Genomic DNA, 21,273 nt, shown 5'->3' with positions numbered 1-21,273 from the left:
CACTTCATCCAAATTCTGAATATCTCCAGGTCTACAAAATTTACCATATCTCTAGGCAACCTGCTTCAAAGCTTAACAAGCCTCACTTTAAAAATCATTTTTCTTTATGTCAAGTCAGAGATCTTTACTTCTTGCCCATGCCATAAAAGAGTCTGGACCTATCTTTGCCAATACAATGGCCTATTTCTAGACTTCCATTTGCCAATGTCTTTCTCATACTTAAGTCCAAACCTGGATGCATAAGTGCTCAAAAGTTGGGTTTAATCAATGTTCTCAGTACTCTTGCTGTGTAGTAGCCAAGGCTGTACAAAACATGCTTAACCCTCAGTGTCACAAGTGCATACTATTGACTCATATGGAACTTGTCACTCATGAGAAAACCTCAGTAGCTTTTTGTTAGTGTTGGTCCTTAGAAAATTGGCCCCTCCCAGTTGTTTACTTTCAAATAATCTCTGTGAGATCACTTCTCTAGTTTGTTGAGGTCCCTCTGAATGACAGCCTTATTGTCCATCATACTGACTGCTCCCATCAATTTGTTTTCAACCACGAACTTGTTGACAGCGTGTTCCTTCCTGTGTAATTGCTAGGCATCAAATCACAGCATTACCTATTTTCTGGTCTCAAAAATGTACTGTGATCCCATATAATGTAAAGCAAAAGAGTATTTTAAGGCATACTTCACAAGTGACTGGTGTAGAAGTTTTGTGATTATGTGGAAAACCTGGTTTAAACAGAAAAATAGTAACGTTTTGTATAAGTACCTGCAATTGCAGGTTCGGTGGCCCGTAATCTCTTTGCAGGGATTGAGAATAAAAACAGTCAATATGCACACAAATACTCTTCTGATCCAGTGGTATTTTTACCTGTTCTCATCTTACCTAATGTACAAGGAAATGCCGAATCAGACTACAATGTGTGCTTTAATATTAGTGCACAGAGTAATCTGTTAATCTTTATCCAGTACTGAGTGAAAGCAAAATTTACAGAAGTATCCTTCTCTCTTTGATTTTTTACGCCTATGGGATTGATATAAAGAAGCCATAGCATGAACAGGAACTTGGCCCACGATATCTTTACTCCCACAGAAAAATCAATGGGCCAGATTTCTTCTTGGTAACAACAATGTCAATCTGAAGACATCTCAGCAGCCAGCTGAATTTATTTGCATTACCAGAGATTAAGATCAAGCATTACTACAACTGCAGGTTTCAATCATTAGCAGCAATCTTTTGTACCTGGCGTTCCTATTGACTTCAAATTTCACATGCAAGGAACAGTGCACACAAAACTCATTTCAGAGAATTTCATCTCATCCAGCACAAGAAGTAGGAGGAAATAAAATACAAACAGCCAAACTCCTTCTTGGAAGATTGTGCACATGATAAGTGTGCCGTTCCATCTGGTCACCATTTGAATTTTTAATACCTGTGACACTGAGTCACCTGGTCCTATCAGGAAACAGAACAGCTATAAATCATGCTCCAGTGAAGAGCTCCAGCCACTTCCACCTGCAGAAGGACGGACGAGACTTCCAGTCTTCTTGGAAGCGAAAGGTAAGATTTATAATTTGTTTGCTTGAATTACTGCAATTCTAATAATACATTACAATGCAAGCAATATAATCATCAGAAAGATTCTGATCTCTTCAACAGTTCAGGACAGCCACAGAAAAGGATATTATTTAGTGAAAAGTGAGGATTCGGTAGCCAATGCTCTAATGCAAAATGAAAAACAAAGGAGACAAAATGGATGAACAAATGCAGTAGATGGAGCAATCATTGCTTATTTTTAGAGTGGGGAAAATGCCCCTTTGTAGGAATTACCACTGTACAAAGTGTCAGACAGTCATACAAGCGCAGAATATCCTGTTTTGCAGGGCACCTGCAGCAATCACAAAGTCCAACTCCTGACTTCACGCTGGGCAGGCTAATTCTTGTTCTGTGTCTCTCAGAGTGCTGTTTAAATGCTTAGTGGACATCAGTGGCTTTAGGGCTGTGATCACCACCCCAGGGCCTTTTTTTCTGGCACCCTCTGAATGAAGTGCATTTTACTAAAGCCAATCTGAACTCCCCACACTTCAACTTTAAGCCATTACCTCACATCCATTGACCAGTCACCGGTAAGACTTTGTGCAGCAATGCCCTTCAACTGAAATGACAACTCACATTAGTCCATTTCAGGTCTTTCCCAACAATAATAACAATGAATGGGCATTTATTATTTTTCATTATTTTGTAATGGAAATTCAGCTATATGAATAGTTTAGGAAATTGTATGCATATAGATATATAGATATTAGAAGTGAGCACTGAGAGAAGTGATGGGAAAAACATATCCACACCAGTTTCTTTCAGTGTCAGCTCTCTGCACACAGATGGAGTTTCAGGAAAGTCAGTAAGACTTGGCACATGTCCTGATTTATGTTTGACTGAGGGGAGCAGGGGAGGGGGGTGGAGAGACTGATTTTAGGACCAGTGCCTAGAAATTAATGCAGAGCAATTAAATTTACATCTCTCAAACTGTAAGCATTTGGTTGAAATCAGTGGGATTGCCAAAAGTATGCTCGTATCTTGGAGCAATACATCCACTGGTTCTTAAAAAGCATTCCAATTGCATTTTTTAAATTGTATCATGTTTTAAATGAACAATTATGTTTAATTGCAATTAAATTCATTGAAAATATTACAGTGAATGAATATTTTGGCTATGCATTTAAACTAGCTTCTTCAATTTGTTTGCAAAATAGGCTCACAATTTAAATTAGTGGTTACCTTTTGATGGAACAAAGAATTTGTATTTTTATGTCACAAGTGCAAAAAGGTTGTTTTCTATCTGCTTATCATCACTTTTTTTGCTAAAAAATGTATTTTTACTTGTAACTTAAGTACATGAAAAAAAATCCCCATCTCCACTTACTTTTAGTTAGGAATGAAGTGAAAAGAATCATTTTTTAGGTTTTTGGGACTATAATCTTGCTGTTGTTCAGCACATAGGTCAGATATACTGCAAAGTTTTGTTAGGGTTCAGAGAAATAATTGATACAAGAGTATCGTAATGCACTTCAAGGAGTCATAGATTATGTCAGAATGAAACAGGGTCGTAAACCAATACAGAAAATAGGAAATCAGTGATTTAAGCAGTTAATTTTCAGAATATTTCCCAATCTGGTTCTTGCTCAGATCAGCTAGATTTTTCTCCTTCAGAGCAAGGTAAGCAAATCTTGTCATTCTATTTGGAAAAGAGCAGTGTTTTCTTACCCACATGCTCTCCGTAAGCAGGAGCACCTTGCATTTCATACAGGGTGGTTGCCTCAGAGGTTTGACTGAGTATAAAAGTATCAACTGGACTTTGGTAGGGATAAATTAAGACCAGCAGTCCTCAAGACCAAGAAGTTAAGCTAGTAAGGCATCTCTGCAACAACATGCAGTGTTTTCTTACCCACATGCTCTCCGTAAGCAGGAGCACCTTGCATTTCACACAGAGTGGTTGCCTCAGAGGTTTGACTGAGTATAAAAGTATCAACTGGCCTTTCGGTAGGGATAAATTAAGACCAGCAGTCCTCAAGACCAAGAAGTTAAGCTAGTAAGGCATCTCTGCAACAACATGCCCTTAAATTCCCTTGTAGTTAGAGGTTGGGAAAACTGCCAAAATAAATAGATTCCTCTCTAGTCAGTTGCTTTGCCCAAGGTAGCTAAGCAGGAACAGACTAAATGTAGCAATTACTTATTATTGATTGCAATCAGAAGGCAAAAATTTTAAGTAACCTTAATTACACTTTGGATCACTGTAATGGGACGGTATGAAGGCTTCCACTTTCTAAGTAAATATTCTTGGTCAATCCAAAGCGATTGCATCATTACTGGAGAAGGTTCCCATTTCTGTTGTGAGCCCACACTGTCCATAGATTAAAAATTATGTATAATAAATAATTTTAAAGAATAAAAGCTTTCTGAACAACTCTTCCTCAGGAAGAAAGTTCTGTCCCAGTCTTTGGGGTGCTAGTCGTTTCAGAAACGCTTTCACTCCAGCTCTGAATGTAGAGATCTGCACACAGGTGAGTGTTCAATGCCCCTTTCAAGCAATGCAGTCCAGTCTAAGCAGGCAACAAGGAGAAGGCAAAGTTTCAGGTTAACATAGGCAAAGAAGCAAGCTAGAAAGCAGCTTCCATCCTTGTGCTCCACAATTCAATGTGCAGAACTCTTCCTACAGGAAGGAAGCGTGAATATCCTGAATTCAGGTGAAATTATTCAACCAGGATCAGGCCAGGAAGAATGAGACACAAAGATGACTCAGAGAAATTTTGAAATGCAACATTGCAATGAATTTTATTTACTTATTGCTAAAAATAGGAGGGGGAGAGAAGGAGGAAACAGAGAAATCATTGCCTTGCTGCCAAAAAAAAAAAAAAAAAAAAAGAGAATGCACAAAGGAACGACCTCACGTATTCAGAATAGTGAAAGGGGAATTATCACAAAGGGGAAAAACGTTCTTCTTTTTTCAGAGATGATTCTGCCAGCAATACTCCTGTGTCTTGCAGCTGTGCTGTGCCCATCTGCTGGAGAGGTAGGAGCTGCACTTTGCATAGAGGAAATTGGGATGGGGCCTGAGGGAGTCTTGGTAGGACTGAATACGTGTTTCTTCCTGTACACAATGATTTTATTCAGAAAAAAATCTGCTAAGATATCTGGGATGTGGAAAGCATTTATCCTTGAAATCTGACAGACATTCCAAGCAGCAGACTGCCTGCACACTGTCACAGGAGACCATCTATAGGCTCAGTTTACCTCAGAGTTGGATTAGTGGGAACGGCATGTTCCAGTATCTCCCACTCCCTTTCCACAAATCCGACACTCTTCCCATCAAATCTTCACCTTTTTAAAGACAACAGCCCCCTAATGATCTACCTTTCTCATCCCACAGGACCTCAGCTATGTTCCTCTACCTTTACTCACAGCCTCATCCTCTCAACAGGTACCACTGATTTCCCCCCAGCAGCTAAACAAACTAATATGCTCAGCATCCTTCTTGTGGTTCTTCTCAACACAGATTTGGTCTGAAGTTGCTTTTTTTGTTTCCAGTATACTGATATGCCTAAAGGCTTGACTACGTTTTTCCCTTCTATAGCATCTTGACTAAAACTACTACTTTTTTCTACAAATCTTTCTTCTCTAAATCTATAAAAGCACTAAAGCTTATCTGAGTACGCAAGGAGTGCAAGTGGTGTGTGTGACTCACAATCACTCCCACTGAGATCACGCAAAAGAATAATCAAAATACTGTGGCTGAATGGCATTCAGTGACATATAATTAAAAATATAAATAGAATATGTATTTTATCATAGAATCATAGAACATCCATAGCTGAGAGGGACCTGTAAGTGTCACCGAGTCCAGCTCCTGCCACCACAGAGCACCACCTAAATGTCAGACCATATAACACAGAATTATGGAATCACAGAATGGTTTAATTTGGAAGGGAGCTTTAAGGTTGTCTAGTTCCAACTCCCTGCTATAGACTGAGAGCGTTGTCCAGAAGCTTCTTGAACTCCAGCAGCTTGGTGCTGTGTCTAGAAGAGCTATTAAAAAAACAGAAAAAATTGTATTCAATGTGATTGGATCATAATGATCTATGAAAATATATACATAAAATTAAGATCTTAAGGTTTTTAGCACTGCTTTTATACTGCTAAAAATGTCATCATTAATAAATGCATTTTGGATTTGCATCCTTGTACATGGGTTCTGTTTTCTAATCATCTCACCAAGTTAATCAGAGCTGAGATGACGTGCAATATGACAGAAATAGCAGTAAAAGCAAATACATGATAAGACGTAATAGAGAACAATGGCCTGAAAATACGATGAGACTTTTAAGCTTCTTCTCTTCGTGATGCCCTCAGAAGACCACTGAGAATGACTGGAATGAGAAAATTGAGTTCTTTGTAGTTCTTTCTTAATCAGAAAAGGCATTAGGAAGTTTTAAAAATGCCACCAATTACAGCAGGAGTGAGAGAAAATATCTGACATGAAAAATAAATCTGACATGAAAAATAACGACAAAATATTTGTAATGCAGTGGGGTCTCTGGATAGAGGTGGGTAGTGATCAACAAGTTCATTCAGCAGAAAAAAAACACCAATAGGCTCAATTAAAATGCTGAAGAGGAAGAACACGTCATTGTTGTATTCATGCATTTGCCTGGTTTTCACATCTGGTTTTTCCAAAATATCATAATGGCAATTACAATATCGATGAATTAGATTTGATTTTGGTGCCTAAATTTGCCTGTTGAAGTTGTGGATGCCCCATCCCTGCAGGCATTCAAGGCCAGGCTGGATGTGGCTCTGGGCAGCCTGGGCTGCTGGTTGGCGACCTGCACACAGCAGGGGGTTGGCACTGGAGGAGCGCTGTGGGCCTTTGCAACCCAGGCTGCTCTGTGATTTGTGAAAAATTTAAGAGTTCAGCAGCACAAGAAGTCTTCCAGGATTTTCCAACCATCCATGGAGGGCTGGCAGATAGCTTCCAGGAGCCAGTGATATTTTTGTTACCACTAAGGAGGAGGCAAAACATGTCACGTTATCTACTCCATTACAAGGATCATCTCCTTCACTGACATCACTCTTTGGGTACATCAATATTTCCTGGATGGTATTCAGTATTAGTGACGTTCACATCATAAATAGATAAGTAAATAAATAAATACTTTTGTCTTTCAATTTAGATGCCTGAAGCTTCCCTTGCTCTGTCAACCAACAGAACTGATCAACAAAAGTTGATCGTTGACAAACACAATGCCCTCAGGAGAAGAGTCAGCCCACCTGCCAGTAACATGTTGAGAATGGTAAGCTGTGTGCTGTAAATCTATCTGCAATGAGCAGTGGACCCTCTGAGGGATCAGAACTGTATGATGGTTCAGTTGGCTTTATTTAGCCACATGTCCGCCCTCCAAACTCCTCCCGAGGACCTGGCACAGCCACCACTGTAAGAACATAAAGTTGTGCAGATGGAAAAATGATTCTGGAAAATGTTGCTGTGCATAAACAACACGCTTTTTTTTTTTTTTTTTTTTTTATGAATAATTTTTTTTTTTAATATAAATAAAAGGAAAAAAAGGAGCCACAACATTGTTCATTCCTTTCTGATATACTCTTAAGACGATCTTCACAGTTTCCAGGCATTTCCTGAGTTCACAGTAATTTCGATCAAAAACCCCTCGTCAGGAAGGGGTTGTGTACAGTTTCCAAGTTTGGTTCATCCATGAGGGCTCAGTACGTGATTAATGTCTGAATGATTAATAGTCTCTTCTTTCATTGTTTCTACTTTCCTGTAGGAATGGAGTCCTCAGGCTGCAGCTAATGCTCAAAACTGGGCAAATCGATGTTCTTTAAGTCACAGCCCTCCAAACCAGAGGGAAATTGGTAAGTTGAATGCCATCTGAGTAATGCCACTTTTGTCATTAAAGTGAGCAGGTTTGGGGCATGAGATGAGCCAAACCAATTGATCTAAAAATGAAGTCAAAATATTCCATGTATGCATTTTCAGAGCTGTGGATTCATACCTTCAGCAATGAGACTATCTACTTTGCTAAATGCATTTTATAATTTTATAACAGTTTGAATATTTATATATTCATATAATTGTGCACTGATATTATTATTTTATGTAATTTCATGTAACTTATTTTTTTATATAATTTTATGAAGTAAGGACTCACTTTCCTAACTTCAAACGTCTGCTAAGTAAAGATCTAAGCCAGAACTGATCAATGTATTCTTCTGTATATTAAATATAAGTAAATATAAGATGGAAATTCTGTTAAGATAAGTCTCATTTGTCCTAGTTTTTGTGTATAATATAGATTGAATCTGAGTGAAGCTGTTAGTTTGTTTTCCAGATGATTAGCTCCAAAAACAAACTTTGAAGCAAGGGATCTTACCCAAGATGCTCATAAGAAGGATTGTGTTAAAAGAAATTATATGTTATATGTTATAAATTATATGATTAGTTATCACTAATTAATTCAATTTTCAGATTTATGTGAAATTCCCTACTTTTGAAAAGAAAGGAAACGTGCAAAATTATTTCTCTTACTTTTCTCACTAATTCCATTCCTCAAATACTATTTTCTGTACCAACCATTTCAGATGATTGAAAGCACTGAACTATTTATGAGGTTTTCAGCTTTGATTTTGTTGTAATTCATCTTTAAAATTACTTGACTAAGTATTTGAGATGTCATTGTATGGAAGGTGTTTTTATTGGCACACGGGACAAAGGAAATTTCTGGATGTAAATCTGTCCAGTAAGTGAGAAAAATTCAGTGCCATTCCTATCTTGATTGTACCAGTTTTCTTCAATGGATGAAAAAAAAGTAGTGAGAAAATATACTCAAAACATATACAAAAAATAAGAAAATGTTGATCCTTTTTACTGCTGTGATCTGGATTTAACTATGAGAGTTGCAAGGAGCAAAGGGTGAAGATCCAAAACCCGACAGTTGTGCTGCTGACTGATACAAGACCCATAACTTTTAAATTCTCTGACAATCTACTTTTACTTATAAATATCTGTGATGTTTATACAAATACCTAATTCACTGGATATTGGTGTTACAACTGCACTATGCTAGCAATAGCTATCATTAGTGCCCAGTGAAATGTTTGCTGCTGATTTCTGTCTATACTCTATACAGTGTGGACTGACTTGCAGTTACCATGCTTTCTTCCAAAACAAAATAGAATCCATTGGCTCTCATGGAGGTGAGCCTCAGATGAGAGCTGTTGCGCACGCAGAAAAGTTGATCAGGGCACCAGACTTGAAAAAAAAACCAATAGGTGAAATCACTTGACACTGCCAACAACTTTCTGTGTGCCAGAAATAAGTTTTGAATTGTTGGGATTGTCCTAGTTTTATGGGGCTGTGACTTGAATCATGACTCAGGTTGCCATCCACCTTCCAAATATCAAAATCAGTCATCAATCCGTGGTGCATGTATACAGGTGTATCTATAGGTACACAGAAGTCTGTCACCAACTGAACTAGCCAGCCAAACAGGTTGGCCGTGCTGCAAACTGCTCAAGTGACAGCATCAGCATTGATTAAAGTTGGTGTCGTGGAACCAGAAAAAAATTCCTGCTGTCTCAATGGGGATGAGAGATGCCAGGAAAATTACAGCAACTTTGACTGGCTCTTACACATCTGTGTTTTCTGCATTTCTCAGTACTTTTCTCTTTTCAGGTGAACCATGTGGCGAAAATCTCTACATGTCAACTGCCCCTTCCTCATGGTCAGATTCCATTCAGGCTTGGTACAATGAGGAGAAAGATTTCAAATATGGAACTGGAGCAACAACAGCAAATGCTGTGATTGGCCATTACACTCAGGTAGAAGCAGCTTCTGTGTATTCCATTATAAAGAAGTAAATATTCCTGTCAGCCAAGAAACATTTATGCTCTCATTATCCCTAAAAGCAGTAAGTACATTAGAGATATGAGAGTTATACCAATGAACATGAAAATTTCTACAGTAACAGAGTACAAAGTTTTATACCTCGGTTCAATTATCTTCCTTAACACTTTTACTTAAATGAAAATTTACTTTATTAAGACAATTTAATTTAGAAGTTGTAAAAACATGTGTGATAAATTATTATTATAATGATTATAAATTATCATTATTCCAGATGAACTTTGATTCAAGGAGGAGAGCAGGAGAGCATGTTTTTCCAGAAAGATGGGACTAATATTTTAATAAATTTTAATAAATAAATTGACTTAACAGTTGCAACTGCTTCTTTAAGGCATAATTTACTTTAATGATTTTCAAATGTATTTGTTTTTCATTCTCTCGTTGTTTTTCTATCTGCAGGTAGTTTGGTACAATTCTTACAAAGTTGGATGTGCAGTCGCCTATTGTCCTGAAAGGACATTCAAGTACTTTTATGTGTGCCATTACTGCCCTGCGTACGTATTGATTCTGCTACTGAAACTTCTTGTTACATCATCAAAATAATTCAGGAGATGGTGAAATCTGCAACACAGGGCAACACTCACAGCTGAGGAACAGGTCTAAGGGGTGTATTAGGAATATGCACAACAATATAGCTTGTATAGTTGGATAGTGATAGGACAAGGGGAATGGTTTTAAACTGAGACAGAGGAGGTTTAGGTTGGATATGAGGAGGAAGTTTTTCCCCCCGAGGGTGGTGAGGCACTGGCACAGGTTGCCCAAGGAGGCTGTGGATGCCCCATCCCTGCAGGCATTCAAGGCCAGGCTGGATGTGGCTCTGGGCAGCCTGGGCTGCTGGTTGGCGACCTGCACACAGCAGGGGTTGGGACTGGAGGAGCGCTGTGGGCCTTTGCAACCCAGGCCATGCTGGGATTCTATGAAAACGTAAAACATGTAATGCAGAGAACAATTTTATGATTGAATTTAATTTGCCCCTTATCCCTAATTCTTACAATAATAAATCACAAAGAAATAATTTCCTCATTCTACTTGAAATCTTAGTTCACGAAGGAATGTAAATATACATACTATCAGTGACACCAAGAACACCAGTAGGGGCTTTAAAAGAGAGTAAGATGTCATGAACTTTGCCAAAAATTAATTTTCACATTCATGTTTTCATATACAAACATTGATTGATCTATAGTTACAATTGATTGATCATACATTAAAATATATATTTATCTATATAATTATATGTTAATCTCAGATATGTTATAGTGAGTTTATTGTTTATATTGGCAATGTTTATGTTTCAGAGGGAATATAATGGGTTCAATTGAAACACCCTACAAAGAAGGACAACCCTGTGGTGACTGCCCTGATTCTTGTGACAACGGATTATGCAGTAAGTTTCAAGTGCTTTAATTGTGGCCAAGGTAAAATTGTAAAAAATATGTTAGTTGATCCCAATGGGAAGTTTTAAAGTGATATGACTGAATACCAGCCCAAAAGAGAGGTTATGACTGTCATGCTGTGTAGATTGCTGTGTGATTATTATTTATCAGTTGTTTTATGGAAGAACAATTGTAGTCCCAAACTTCTAGAGGGAGGTGTCCCTGTCTGTAGCAGGGGGGTGGAATTAGGTGATCTTATAAGTCCCTTCAAACCCAAACCATTCTATGATTCACCGTGCCAGGTGCTTTGCCAAAGTAGAACAACCTGTGTTGTGAAACCAAAAAAGGAGTCTGTGAGAGGGGTAGACTAATGCAAGACATTACTTAGTGTTATGGGACACAGAGACACCCAGTTTCTTGGACTCATAAGAATAGATGAAGATATTCATACAATCCACATACCTCCATTAAAGATGACAATGCCTGGGTCTCCATACAGAAACTCTGATGTAGAAGTCCTAGTGAATGAGGGCTCATTGACTGCAATGAGGTCAGAGATGCATTTATACCAATGGTAGCACAGAAATCTGAGCTCCACATTTCCTGCTGTTGTCTACCTGTTTTTCCATAGTCAAAGGAAAATGTTCTTACCTTTGAATCAATGAAACCAGAGAAGGAGGAGGTTCTTTTTGTTTCCTCCTCTTTAAAGCAGTGGTGGCACATCAGGTACCAATAGCAACACGTTTGAAGAGATACCAGCTTTTTTTTTTTTTTTTTTTTTTTTTTTTGAGCAAATTTGAGTTTTAAGAACTACATCAGAAAACAAAAGCAGATGGTCTGAGTCATTAATATAAGACAACTTAGCCTAGCTTCTGTTGTGTAATAGGCCTAATTCTCATCAGGAGCTGTCGTACAAAGCAAGAAAGAAGAAGACAGGCTCTACAGCAGAGTCTGTTGTGATAGAAAAAGGGGAAATGTTTTCAAGCTAAAAGAGGATAGATTTTGGTTGGATATAAGCAAAAATTCCTTTACAGTGAGAGTGGTGAGGCACTGGAACAGGCTATCTAGTGTTGTCGTTGATGCCCTGACCCTGGAGACTTTCAAGGTGAGGCTGCATCAGGCCCTGGGCTACCTGATGTAGCTGTGGTGATCCTGTGCACTGCGGGACAGATGGACTAGATGGCCTTCAGAGGTCCCTTCCTGCTCAAATAATTCTATGATTCCACAATAAAGTTCCAAAACGCTTTGAAATTTCAGTGACAAACTTTCTAGGAAACAGTTAGGGATGCTATAAATATACTGGTCAAAAATTTGGGATTTGGTTGTGGAAAAAATAGCAACAAAGAGGAATAACTGAAGGGTACAAAAATGACAATGAAAAGAAGTATTCTGAAAGGAAGTATTCTAGTTTCTCATCTCCAGTTTATGATTAATTTTGTATACAAATGCATTTTCAGCCAATCCTTGCAAGTTTCGTGATGTTTACTACAACTGTCCAGAAATGGCAAAGAGATATGGATGTGACCACAGCTTTATCAAGACAAACTGCCTTGCTTCCTGCAGATGCCAAAATGAAATAATATGACCAACTCTTCCCTTCACAGACATCCATCTCCTTAAGTAATTTCTTTCACAAAAACAGAGTCTACCCTACCTTTCCATGCATGCAGAAAGACTGAATTCTGGCCATTGATACTCATAAGGAAGATCTGAAGGTCGTGCTTGTATTTTATTCACATAATGCTGTGGAAGTGTAGTGGAGGTGTTAAGTGAAATTTGGCATTTGGGTATCGGACACAGCGATCAGCTTCTCACACCTTTCTTTTCCCAAACTGTTGTCTAAGGAGTTAAATGTCTAACTAATTAAATGTCTGTTCCAGAAAGTTCCATATGTTTCATATGTTCTTGGTGTAGTAATGTGACTAATCTTAACCTGACAGACTTTGTAAACTCTGGTACTGTTAATTGGACAAGAAGATAAATGGGATTACCTGAGAAAATGTAATTCTCAAAAATAAAAATAAAAATTAGGAGAGCAGAGGATTTCCACTAGCATTATAGTACTGTTCTGTGTTACAATCTGTGTTTTTGCTGACCTACATAAAATACTCAGTTGCATATATTTGTTAAAAAAAAAAAAAAAAAAAAAAAAAAGTGTCATTCATCTAAATAAATGATCCTCCTTATGGTATGATTACACTTAGCACAAATGCAGACAACTAAATCTGCTCTCTTCTAAAAAAAAAAAAAAAAAAAAAAAAAAAATAGCCTGAGAAAATGATTTAATTCACAAAAAAATAAATTTCCAAGGAGAATGGATTTTGTGTTTGGAAATCTTGCTTTTGAAAACACAGTTATGGTTCCAATTTCTTTTTTTTTTTTTTTATTTGAACGACTGCTTTTAGCATTTCAGTCGTCAGTGTTCATTCCTTCCTCATCAATCCACTTTAATTTTTATTCTTTCTTATTATCATGAAAAACATCACTTCCACCAACTTTTTGACTTGATCAACATGTCATTTTGAGGAGTCTGACTCCTTAACAACAGCAGCAGAAACAGATCAGGTGAGGAGGGAGATTTCCTCAGCAAAAACAGCAGTCAGGCAAACAGCTTTCCTTCTGGATCTCTTTCAGAGAGAACAGTCATCAGCACAAATAACATGCAGTACTCACTTTTGTTACCTCTGAGAAGCAAATGTTCTGCTGTGCAGCTAGCAAGAGGACAACATGTTATTTTAGTTTTACCCTACAGTGGTTTCTCCTTTCAGTGCTCTGTTAGTAAGGAGGCTGCTTTCATAATTCAGATTTCAATTCCCAAAGATTTCAGAACAATAATTTCAGCACACATTCCTGATTCACACGCTGCAGTGCCAATTTCAGTATCCATTAATTTAAATACTCATTAATTTCAGTGGCATTCCTGCTAGCACTGAATGGTGAGCTCACACTTAAAAACCTGGTTTCACAATTCAAAGGGCTCATTGTTTTGTTGTTCAGCCTTTTTGTGTGTGTGCATTGTTTTTTTTCTCATTCATCTCCATCACTTCTGCCCTTCTTCTTGTCTGGGCATCCCTCTACCAGGAAATTAAGCCATGCTGGGATATGTGTGTGAGCACTGCACATGACTACCTGCACTCTCAGATCATCAGCACGGATCCACATAAGAATGCTGACAATGCATTAGCTAATCCAGGGTAGCAATCATGGGAATGGGTTCACCCCACTCCAACAAAAGGCGATTTACACTCTGTAAAGTGTGTAGAAATCTATTTCCTTCCATCATGATCCATAGAACAATATACAATTTCTCAACTGCTCACAATAGGAAACAAAGTAGGGCAGTAAGGCAAAAATCAGCCCTCACAAATTCCACATGTGATGACCCAGGGACCAAAAGGTCGATAAATAAATTTTAGATATTCAAGAAAATAGTGGAGTAAATATTTTACCAGCCATTTTGTAATCTGTAGAGTGTAAAATACCAGCATGGCTTTGTCTCCGGCTGATCGTGCCAAAACAATCAAACCTTCTTCTTCAAGAAGGAACTCAAGCTAGTGGATGCTGTCTTGACTTCCGTAGCATGCCTGTCAAAACCACAAATGCTTTTGTGAGCCAGGTAGCTGAAGATGAAGGTAAGACACAGCACATGCTGTTGAATGTGCACATCCATCGTGCTCCTGTATAAGAAGCTGAGAGCGAGACCTGAGGCAGCTGGGTGTCTTCACAAACTGACAACAGCCATGTCCAGAGCTGATTGCACACGTTCCCATTCAACATAAGCACATGAGTCATCTTGGAGCCTTCTCTTCTCCAGGCTGAGCCACCCCTGCTCTCTCAGCCTGTCCACGTAGGGAGATGTTCCACGCCTTTGGTTATTAATGTGGCACTCCTCTGGATGGGCCATTCCAAAAATTCACATTTTGAATAAGCATCATTCAGTATGCTATTACTGGATATCCTGAAAACATGGGTAGCCTTCTGAGAATTGTTAAGTTGGGTGTGGATGCAGAAATGTCAAAATCGTTTTAAGCGGGGTGGGGTTGAAAAATCCTTCATGGAACTGAGGATTGTCCCTCACCTGGGATCTCCCCAGGCTGCACAATGAAATGTTTCTTCCCCAAATTCAAGAAAACTGCATTGTACATGCATTAATATAGCAATGGTCCTCTGTGAAAGAGATGAAAGAAAATGTATATTCACCTGAACAACATATCTGCAAGAAGGATCACTGCTTTTTAAATAATGCCTTCAACAAGGAGTTAAGCTTCCATAAACCAGCAGGAGATAGGATGATACTGTTCATAATACATCTACAATGCACTCCAAGGACTGGTAAGATCAGTTACATCTTTCAAAATGCATCAGGTGTTATAAACAACACGATGAACCTAATCCCACACTTCCTATTTACAAGGCTATATTTATGTGAATACATTTTAATTTATACTTCATTTTGCCTGCACCTTTTTAGTTATTTCCAACTAGTTATTCCCAAGAACAAACTGCAAAGGTTCTAAAAGAGTTAGAAAATTTACAGCTCAGTGGGCTTGATATAAGGACTTTATATCTTATATATGTAGGTACAGCAAAATAGCAAATCCCATAAATTCTAAAACATTAAGAGAGAATTCTGACAGTGTAATCTCTTCAAGGCATTTCTTTCCATGCTTTCTTGAGGTATGATGAGGGAGTTCTATGTTTTTAATTTGCCTGACAGCTTTCAGCAAAGCACTGTTTGGCATATATCACAAATGCAAAAACATGCTCAATGCAAGAATATTGTCATTGAATAACACCATTCACAAACATTAATGTTTCAAGATATGCAAATGAAATTTAACATCCTGCACACTATTCTAAGTATATCAACTTTCTCCTCTTTTTCACACTAAGCATGTTATTAACCAAGACATGTAGGCTCTGCAATGGCTACCAACATCATACTAAGCAAGCACACATGAATGCATTGGCAAAAATAGGGCATGTACCATAGCATTCAAATACGATCTTGAAGAAAATCTAATGCGCTAAATGGAAGGACAGCTTGACTTTCTGAAATGCATTCACAAATAGCTGAAATTGCATGGTAGATAAAACCTTCTGATCCTCAGTTAAACCTAATTGGTTTAACTAATTAGAAAGGGAAGCTACAGTGAGTTTACAAAGATTGGGAATATAATACCAAAATGAAGTTGTATTTTTAATTCTCAAACTTCTGATTTTGGTCGCTACATTAGGCGAACGTGTTGATTTCTCGTGCATTTTTGCCTGCCATTTGGTAGGAATGTATACATTTGGCTTAAACTTCTTTCACATGCTTCTGTAAACCAAGAAAAATTAGTTGGAATGATCAGTTTACACAAGACTAATAAATTCCTCTGTTTTTTTTTTTTCCCCATCCCAGTGCCAATACTTCCCAGTACCATTGCCAATTCCCAGCCCAATGCTTCTCAGTGCTGATTTGTCCCTCTGTAGTGTTTGCTTGCCTTTTACCCCATCATATATATTGATTTTATCAAACAGATTTCTTCTGAGGCTGAATCATCATCTCCTACACCCCATGTTATATCTAGTGCCAGACTGTCCACAGTCATGTTCTGCACTGGCCTGATTTTTATTCTGCTCTGCAACAATAAAGATGTCGTAAAATATTGCAGTGGAATTTAAGAGTCCTTAAAAAAATGGGGACTGTTGTATTTAAAAGCTTAATTATCCGAGTAGACAGGCGCCTTTTACACCTATGAGGAGATAATCTTAATTAATTTCCTTTTAATTGTGTAACAATTAGCCAGAGATAAGCTTTTCGATGAATGCCAAACAACTTAATAATGAATGTTTCTCCAACTCCTTCTTTGCCATTTTCAGGCAGATTTCCTGACTGTGCTTGTGTGTCCATCTGCTCTGAGGCATCAGCATGCTGAAGAGCCAATAAAGAAAAACTTTAAAGGAAACAGAAACAACCTAATGATAGTTTCACACATCTGTAAATTAGCATTTTATCATTTTACAACCATAAAAGAAAGCAGTGGGTGTGTACTCAGGCTCCTATCAAAATCTCCTGTGACCTCAGCCAGCCATAGAAGAGCTGCAGAATGTGGTGCATTGCTCCCTGAGATCCAGCTCTGGCACCCACATCCCTCTCTCTGGCTCCCAAGCTCCTTATTCACTACCTAAGACAGAGGCGATTTTCTCCAAATTAGATGCAAATTGCAAACAATGACCAAACAAGGAGTGGCCTGGATCAATTTAAGAGGAATCAAGGTCTGATTTGTTTTAATCTTCCCACACCTCCTGTATTTCGACATAGGCAAGAATTATAGACTTCTCAAGGCATGGCAGACAGCTATTGAAATGTCCCAAACATATGCTGCTCCCAGGGCCTTTTGTGAGGATCCTTAAACGTTTCTCAGCCTCTCCACAAACCACTACTGGCTGTAACATGATAAGATTCTCAAACCTCATACTTCTTTCAGATACAAGTGGCAGGGACTGCCCACTGATGTCAATGCATTTATTACTCTGCCTATCATATACTAAGTTTGTCATTTAGTAGCTGCAGTCTATATAAAAAAAATAAATCCATTATTTTTTTTCATGGCTTTTACTATTCATGTTGTACCAGCTGTTTAGAGAGGTTAAGAATTCAGGGGCTTGTCTACAGTAAAAAATACCTTATCAACAAATTTTTAAGTTGGGTCAGTATCGTGATTATACTCATTATGCTCATACCCTTCAACCAGCAGTATATTTATTGATATAAAATAGTGATGTAACACAACTTAGTCATAAACAAGGCAGCGACTTAACAAGATTCAAGATGGCAAGCTACACTTGGTTATTTACTGTACAGAGCTAAACACATTTGTCCAGGAAACTCTCGTTGAGTCTCCATGTGCAGAGTGTACACCCATTCAAACAGAGAGGTGAGAAGCCTAGTTTCTGCCCAGTCTATTCCTAGTCCCAGACTTGGTCAACGGTTTAAATCCAAAGGATTGTATATGTACAATTAATTCAAGGTATAATCCTAGCAAAGCTTACTAAGTTCAGCAAGCTTTAGTCACTTATGGAGGTTCTGTAGCATCAAGGAACCTCTTCAACTCAAGACATAAGGAATCTCTGAAGAAAATGTAATCTCAAGGGACATCCATATTTTAGGGGAGATTCTGTTGTGCAATCTGCTGTCATAGAGGAGAGCTCAAAAAGCTCTTGGGACTACTCACTATGGGGTTAGAGGACTGATCCATAGTCATATTTACTGATCAACTACAGAAGTTTGTTGCTTGTAAATTTGGCATGAGTTGGGCTTTCACCCAAAACTGGTTTGAGTTGGACATTAGAATCATAGAATCATAGAATCACCAAGGTTGGAAAAGACCTAAAAGATCACCCAGTCCAACCGTTCACCTATTCCCAATAGCTCCCACTAAACCACGTCCCTCAACACAACATCCAGCCTTTCCTTGAACACCCCCAGGCTCGGTGACTCCACCACCTCCCTGGGCATCCATTCCAGTGCCTGACCACCCTTTCTGAAAAGTAATACTTCCTAATGTCTGCACCATTGACTGGTGCTGTGGCGAGGTGGGCACATGACTATAAATAAGCTTTTGGCTACTGTGTTGTCATGTTCACCCAAAATCCACTTTGAGCCAGATGCAGCTAATATGATCACCACTGGTGGTTATTGCTGGAGCAGGGTTATGGGAAATAAAGGTTAGGCTGGGTTTGGGGAGCACACCATCACAGTCAAGTCCTCAGCACAATTCACCATAAGACTCAACATTGAGTATTTTCGGGACAGCTAAGGCTGCAAAGAGACAGAAATGAGGTTTGTGGAAGAGGGGTGCCTAACTATGATATGAACTCATGCAGAGCGCATAGGTGGGATTTCAGATTTAATCTGGGATATCTACCCATTCAGAGCCCTTTGGAAATCAGAGGAAGCTGAACCTTAACCACAGCGGTCTTTTGCAATCTCATTTTGCAGTGCTGGAGTGGTTTCTTCTGCTCTGATTCCCTTCTTAGAGGAATCCCAGCCTCACAGCCTTTGTCACTCAGTCCTTGGTTAGTAAAATTCATTCAGCATCTTTTACCATGCATCAGACAACCGCTTCCTGATCTTTCACATACTACCTCCCTCCCACCTAAACAAAGAGGAAGCCATGCAACAGCTAAGTTGGCTGGAAATGTAACACTGCTGTTCCCATGGACACAAACAGGGATTAAACACTTCCCACAGGGAAGAACCACGAGTGATGTTAGTGCCTGAGGTCCAGCACAGAGAAAGCAGAAAGCATGGCAGCACAAGGACTCCCTGGCCTTTCTCTGGGCTAGGGCATTTCTGCTGGGAGTTTTACAAGGTCTGTTTAATCCCATAGTCTTCAGCACAACAGTAAAACAAGCAAGTAAATAGAAGTGTATAGAAATGGCCCACTTGTATGTAGTCACTTTGCAATAATTCACTGTGTTTTCCTAGTCTGCTTGTGTTCCTCCAGTTCCATCCACCTTTGTGCCACACTTCATTCAGGGGGCTCTTGCTAACAACCTCAAACCTACACAAGGGAATTTTGTTTCCACATGAGGTCTGTCTCAGTTCAGAGACAAATTTTTATTTTTGGGGCGTTATCATTAAATAAAATGTAGTCAAAGATTTCATGTAAGGGTGTGCAAATTAGACACTTGTCCCCATTGAGCTCTGCCTCAGTTAGCTGCATTGCTGAATTTCCAAGATAGTTAGCACTGTATTTTGTACACACATAGGTCACTCTGAAGGTAATGCATTCTTTTAATTATGTGGAAGCTACAACAGATATAAAGAGCATAATAGCACTACTTGATAGAACAATTTCTCAGGTACAAAACACTATTTTTCAACAGAACCACCACCATTAGCTGTGGGTTTTCACCAGCAATAAAGAAGATCTTGCATACAACATTCATAAAAGCCTGTACTAGCTGGGATGGCCCATTGTTGCTGTCACCATTGCTGAAACACTCTCACTGTGCTCACATCCAACCTCTGAGTAACATCTAATATCTAATTTACATCTACTTACTTTTAGTTTAAATCTGTTACCCCTCATCCTATTACTGCATGTCCTGAAAAAGTGTCCCATCTTTCCTCTAGGCCCCTTTTGGTACTGGGAAGCTGCTGTGAGATCTCCTCAGAGCCTCCTCTCCTCCCGCTGTCCCTTCAGTTGGTGTGAGGTTCAGTACACCAACTCCATAAGGATCAGAGCATCATATTCAAAGGGCTCATATTCTAAAAATCAGTTTCATGATCTATAGCAAATGATGACATGAACGGAGAGTGAAGTACCACTGAGACTCTTTAAAGGGAAGTTTAAAGTAATCTGACAGAAAGCAAATGTTCTTTAAAGACTTAAATGGAAATGTTTAGATATATCAGTTCTGGTAGATGGATGAAAACATTACAGAATCTCATTCTTCATTCAGGCTCTTTTTTTTCTAGAGCCGTTTCTCACGACACCTAATCTGCACAAATGCAAATACTTCTCACTATGAATAAAGAGCTGAGCAAATAAGGGGGAAACCTATTGCAACAGTCTTGGAACATTGAGTATTCCACAGTAATTGCTCACGTACATGCTCTTACTCTGTAGAAAACACGAGGTAACAAAACAAATAATGAAAAAGATACGTATTTCCTCCTATTTTTTTACTGGACAAATGGATAAAGATCGGACATTGGAGGAACAGCAGTGGGTATCCAGGTGTTGCCAACTCCGGTGCATACTGGGATGGCTGGGTTCTTGCACCTAGGCTTTTTGTTCTTCTTTTACTGAATGCATCCTTTTGACTTTTCAATGTCTACGGCTTGTTGTGAAGACCTTTTATTGTCAACCATGTTACGTTCTCACAGGCAACAATTATTCTCACTGATGAGGGCCACTGCATTTCACAGAATCACAGAGTGGCCAGGGTTGGAAGGGACCTCAAGGATCACGAAGCTCCAACCCCCCTGTGCCATGCAGGGCCACCAACCTCCCCATTTCACAGCAGCCCAGGCTGCCCAGGGCCCCATCCAACCTGGCCTTGAACACCTCCAGGGATGGATGGGGCATCACAGCCTCTCTGAGCAGCTGTTCCAGCACCTCACCACTCTCACAGCACACAACTTCCCCCTGACATCCAACCTCAATCTTCCCTCCCTCAACTCCAAACCATTTCCTGCTGTTCTCTCCCCTTTCCAAGAGTTGATTCCCCTCCTGTCTGCAGGCTCCCTTTAGGTACTGCAGGCTGCAATGAGGTCACCCTGCAGCTTCTCTTCTCCATGCTGAACAAGCCCAGCTCCCTCAGCCTGTCTTTGTAGAGGAAGTGCTGCAGTCCCCTGATCATCTTTGTGGCTCCTCTGGACCCTCTGCAACAGCTCTCTGTCTTTCTTGCACTGGGGCCCCCAGACCTGGAT

General features: G+C 39.2%; 2 protein-coding genes across 2 annotated transcripts in view; both read left to right on the top strand.

The window, feature by feature from the left end:
- The first annotated feature begins 1,513 nt into the window (after positions 1 to 1,513).
- LOC122186670 (cysteine-rich venom protein-like) lies at positions 1,514 to 13,018 on the top strand. Its single transcript, XM_042883513.1, has 9 exons — positions 1,514 to 1,553; positions 4,502 to 4,563; positions 4,921 to 4,971; positions 6,722 to 6,841; positions 7,331 to 7,418; positions 9,238 to 9,383; positions 9,868 to 9,962; positions 10,767 to 10,855; positions 12,302 to 13,018. Exons 2-9 carry the CDS (start codon positions 4,504 to 4,506, stop codon positions 12,427 to 12,429), a joined length of 777 nt encoding a protein of 258 aa, XP_042739447.1. The 5' UTR covers positions 1,514 to 1,553; positions 4,502 to 4,503; the 3' UTR covers positions 12,430 to 13,018.
- A 1,406-nt stretch (positions 13,019 to 14,424) lies between these two features.
- LOC122186643 (serotriflin-like) overlaps positions 14,425 to 21,273 on the top strand; it is a 39,801-nt gene continuing 32,952 nt past the window's right edge. Inside the window, exon 1 of the mRNA XM_042883473.1 lies at positions 14,425 to 14,476. Coding sequence (XP_042739407.1) covers positions 14,425 to 14,476 — 52 coding nt within the window. The remainder of the gene's footprint in view (positions 14,477 to 21,273) is intronic.

Source organism: Lagopus leucura, unplaced genomic scaffold (genome assembly GCF_019238085.1).
Source record: "Lagopus leucura isolate 7727_CA_CO unplaced genomic scaffold, USGS_WTPT01 Super-Scaffold_100038, whole genome shotgun sequence".
NCBI lineage: Eukaryota > Metazoa > Chordata > Aves > Galliformes > Phasianidae > Lagopus > Lagopus leucura.
This window is presented reverse-complemented; position numbering and strand designations above follow the sequence as displayed.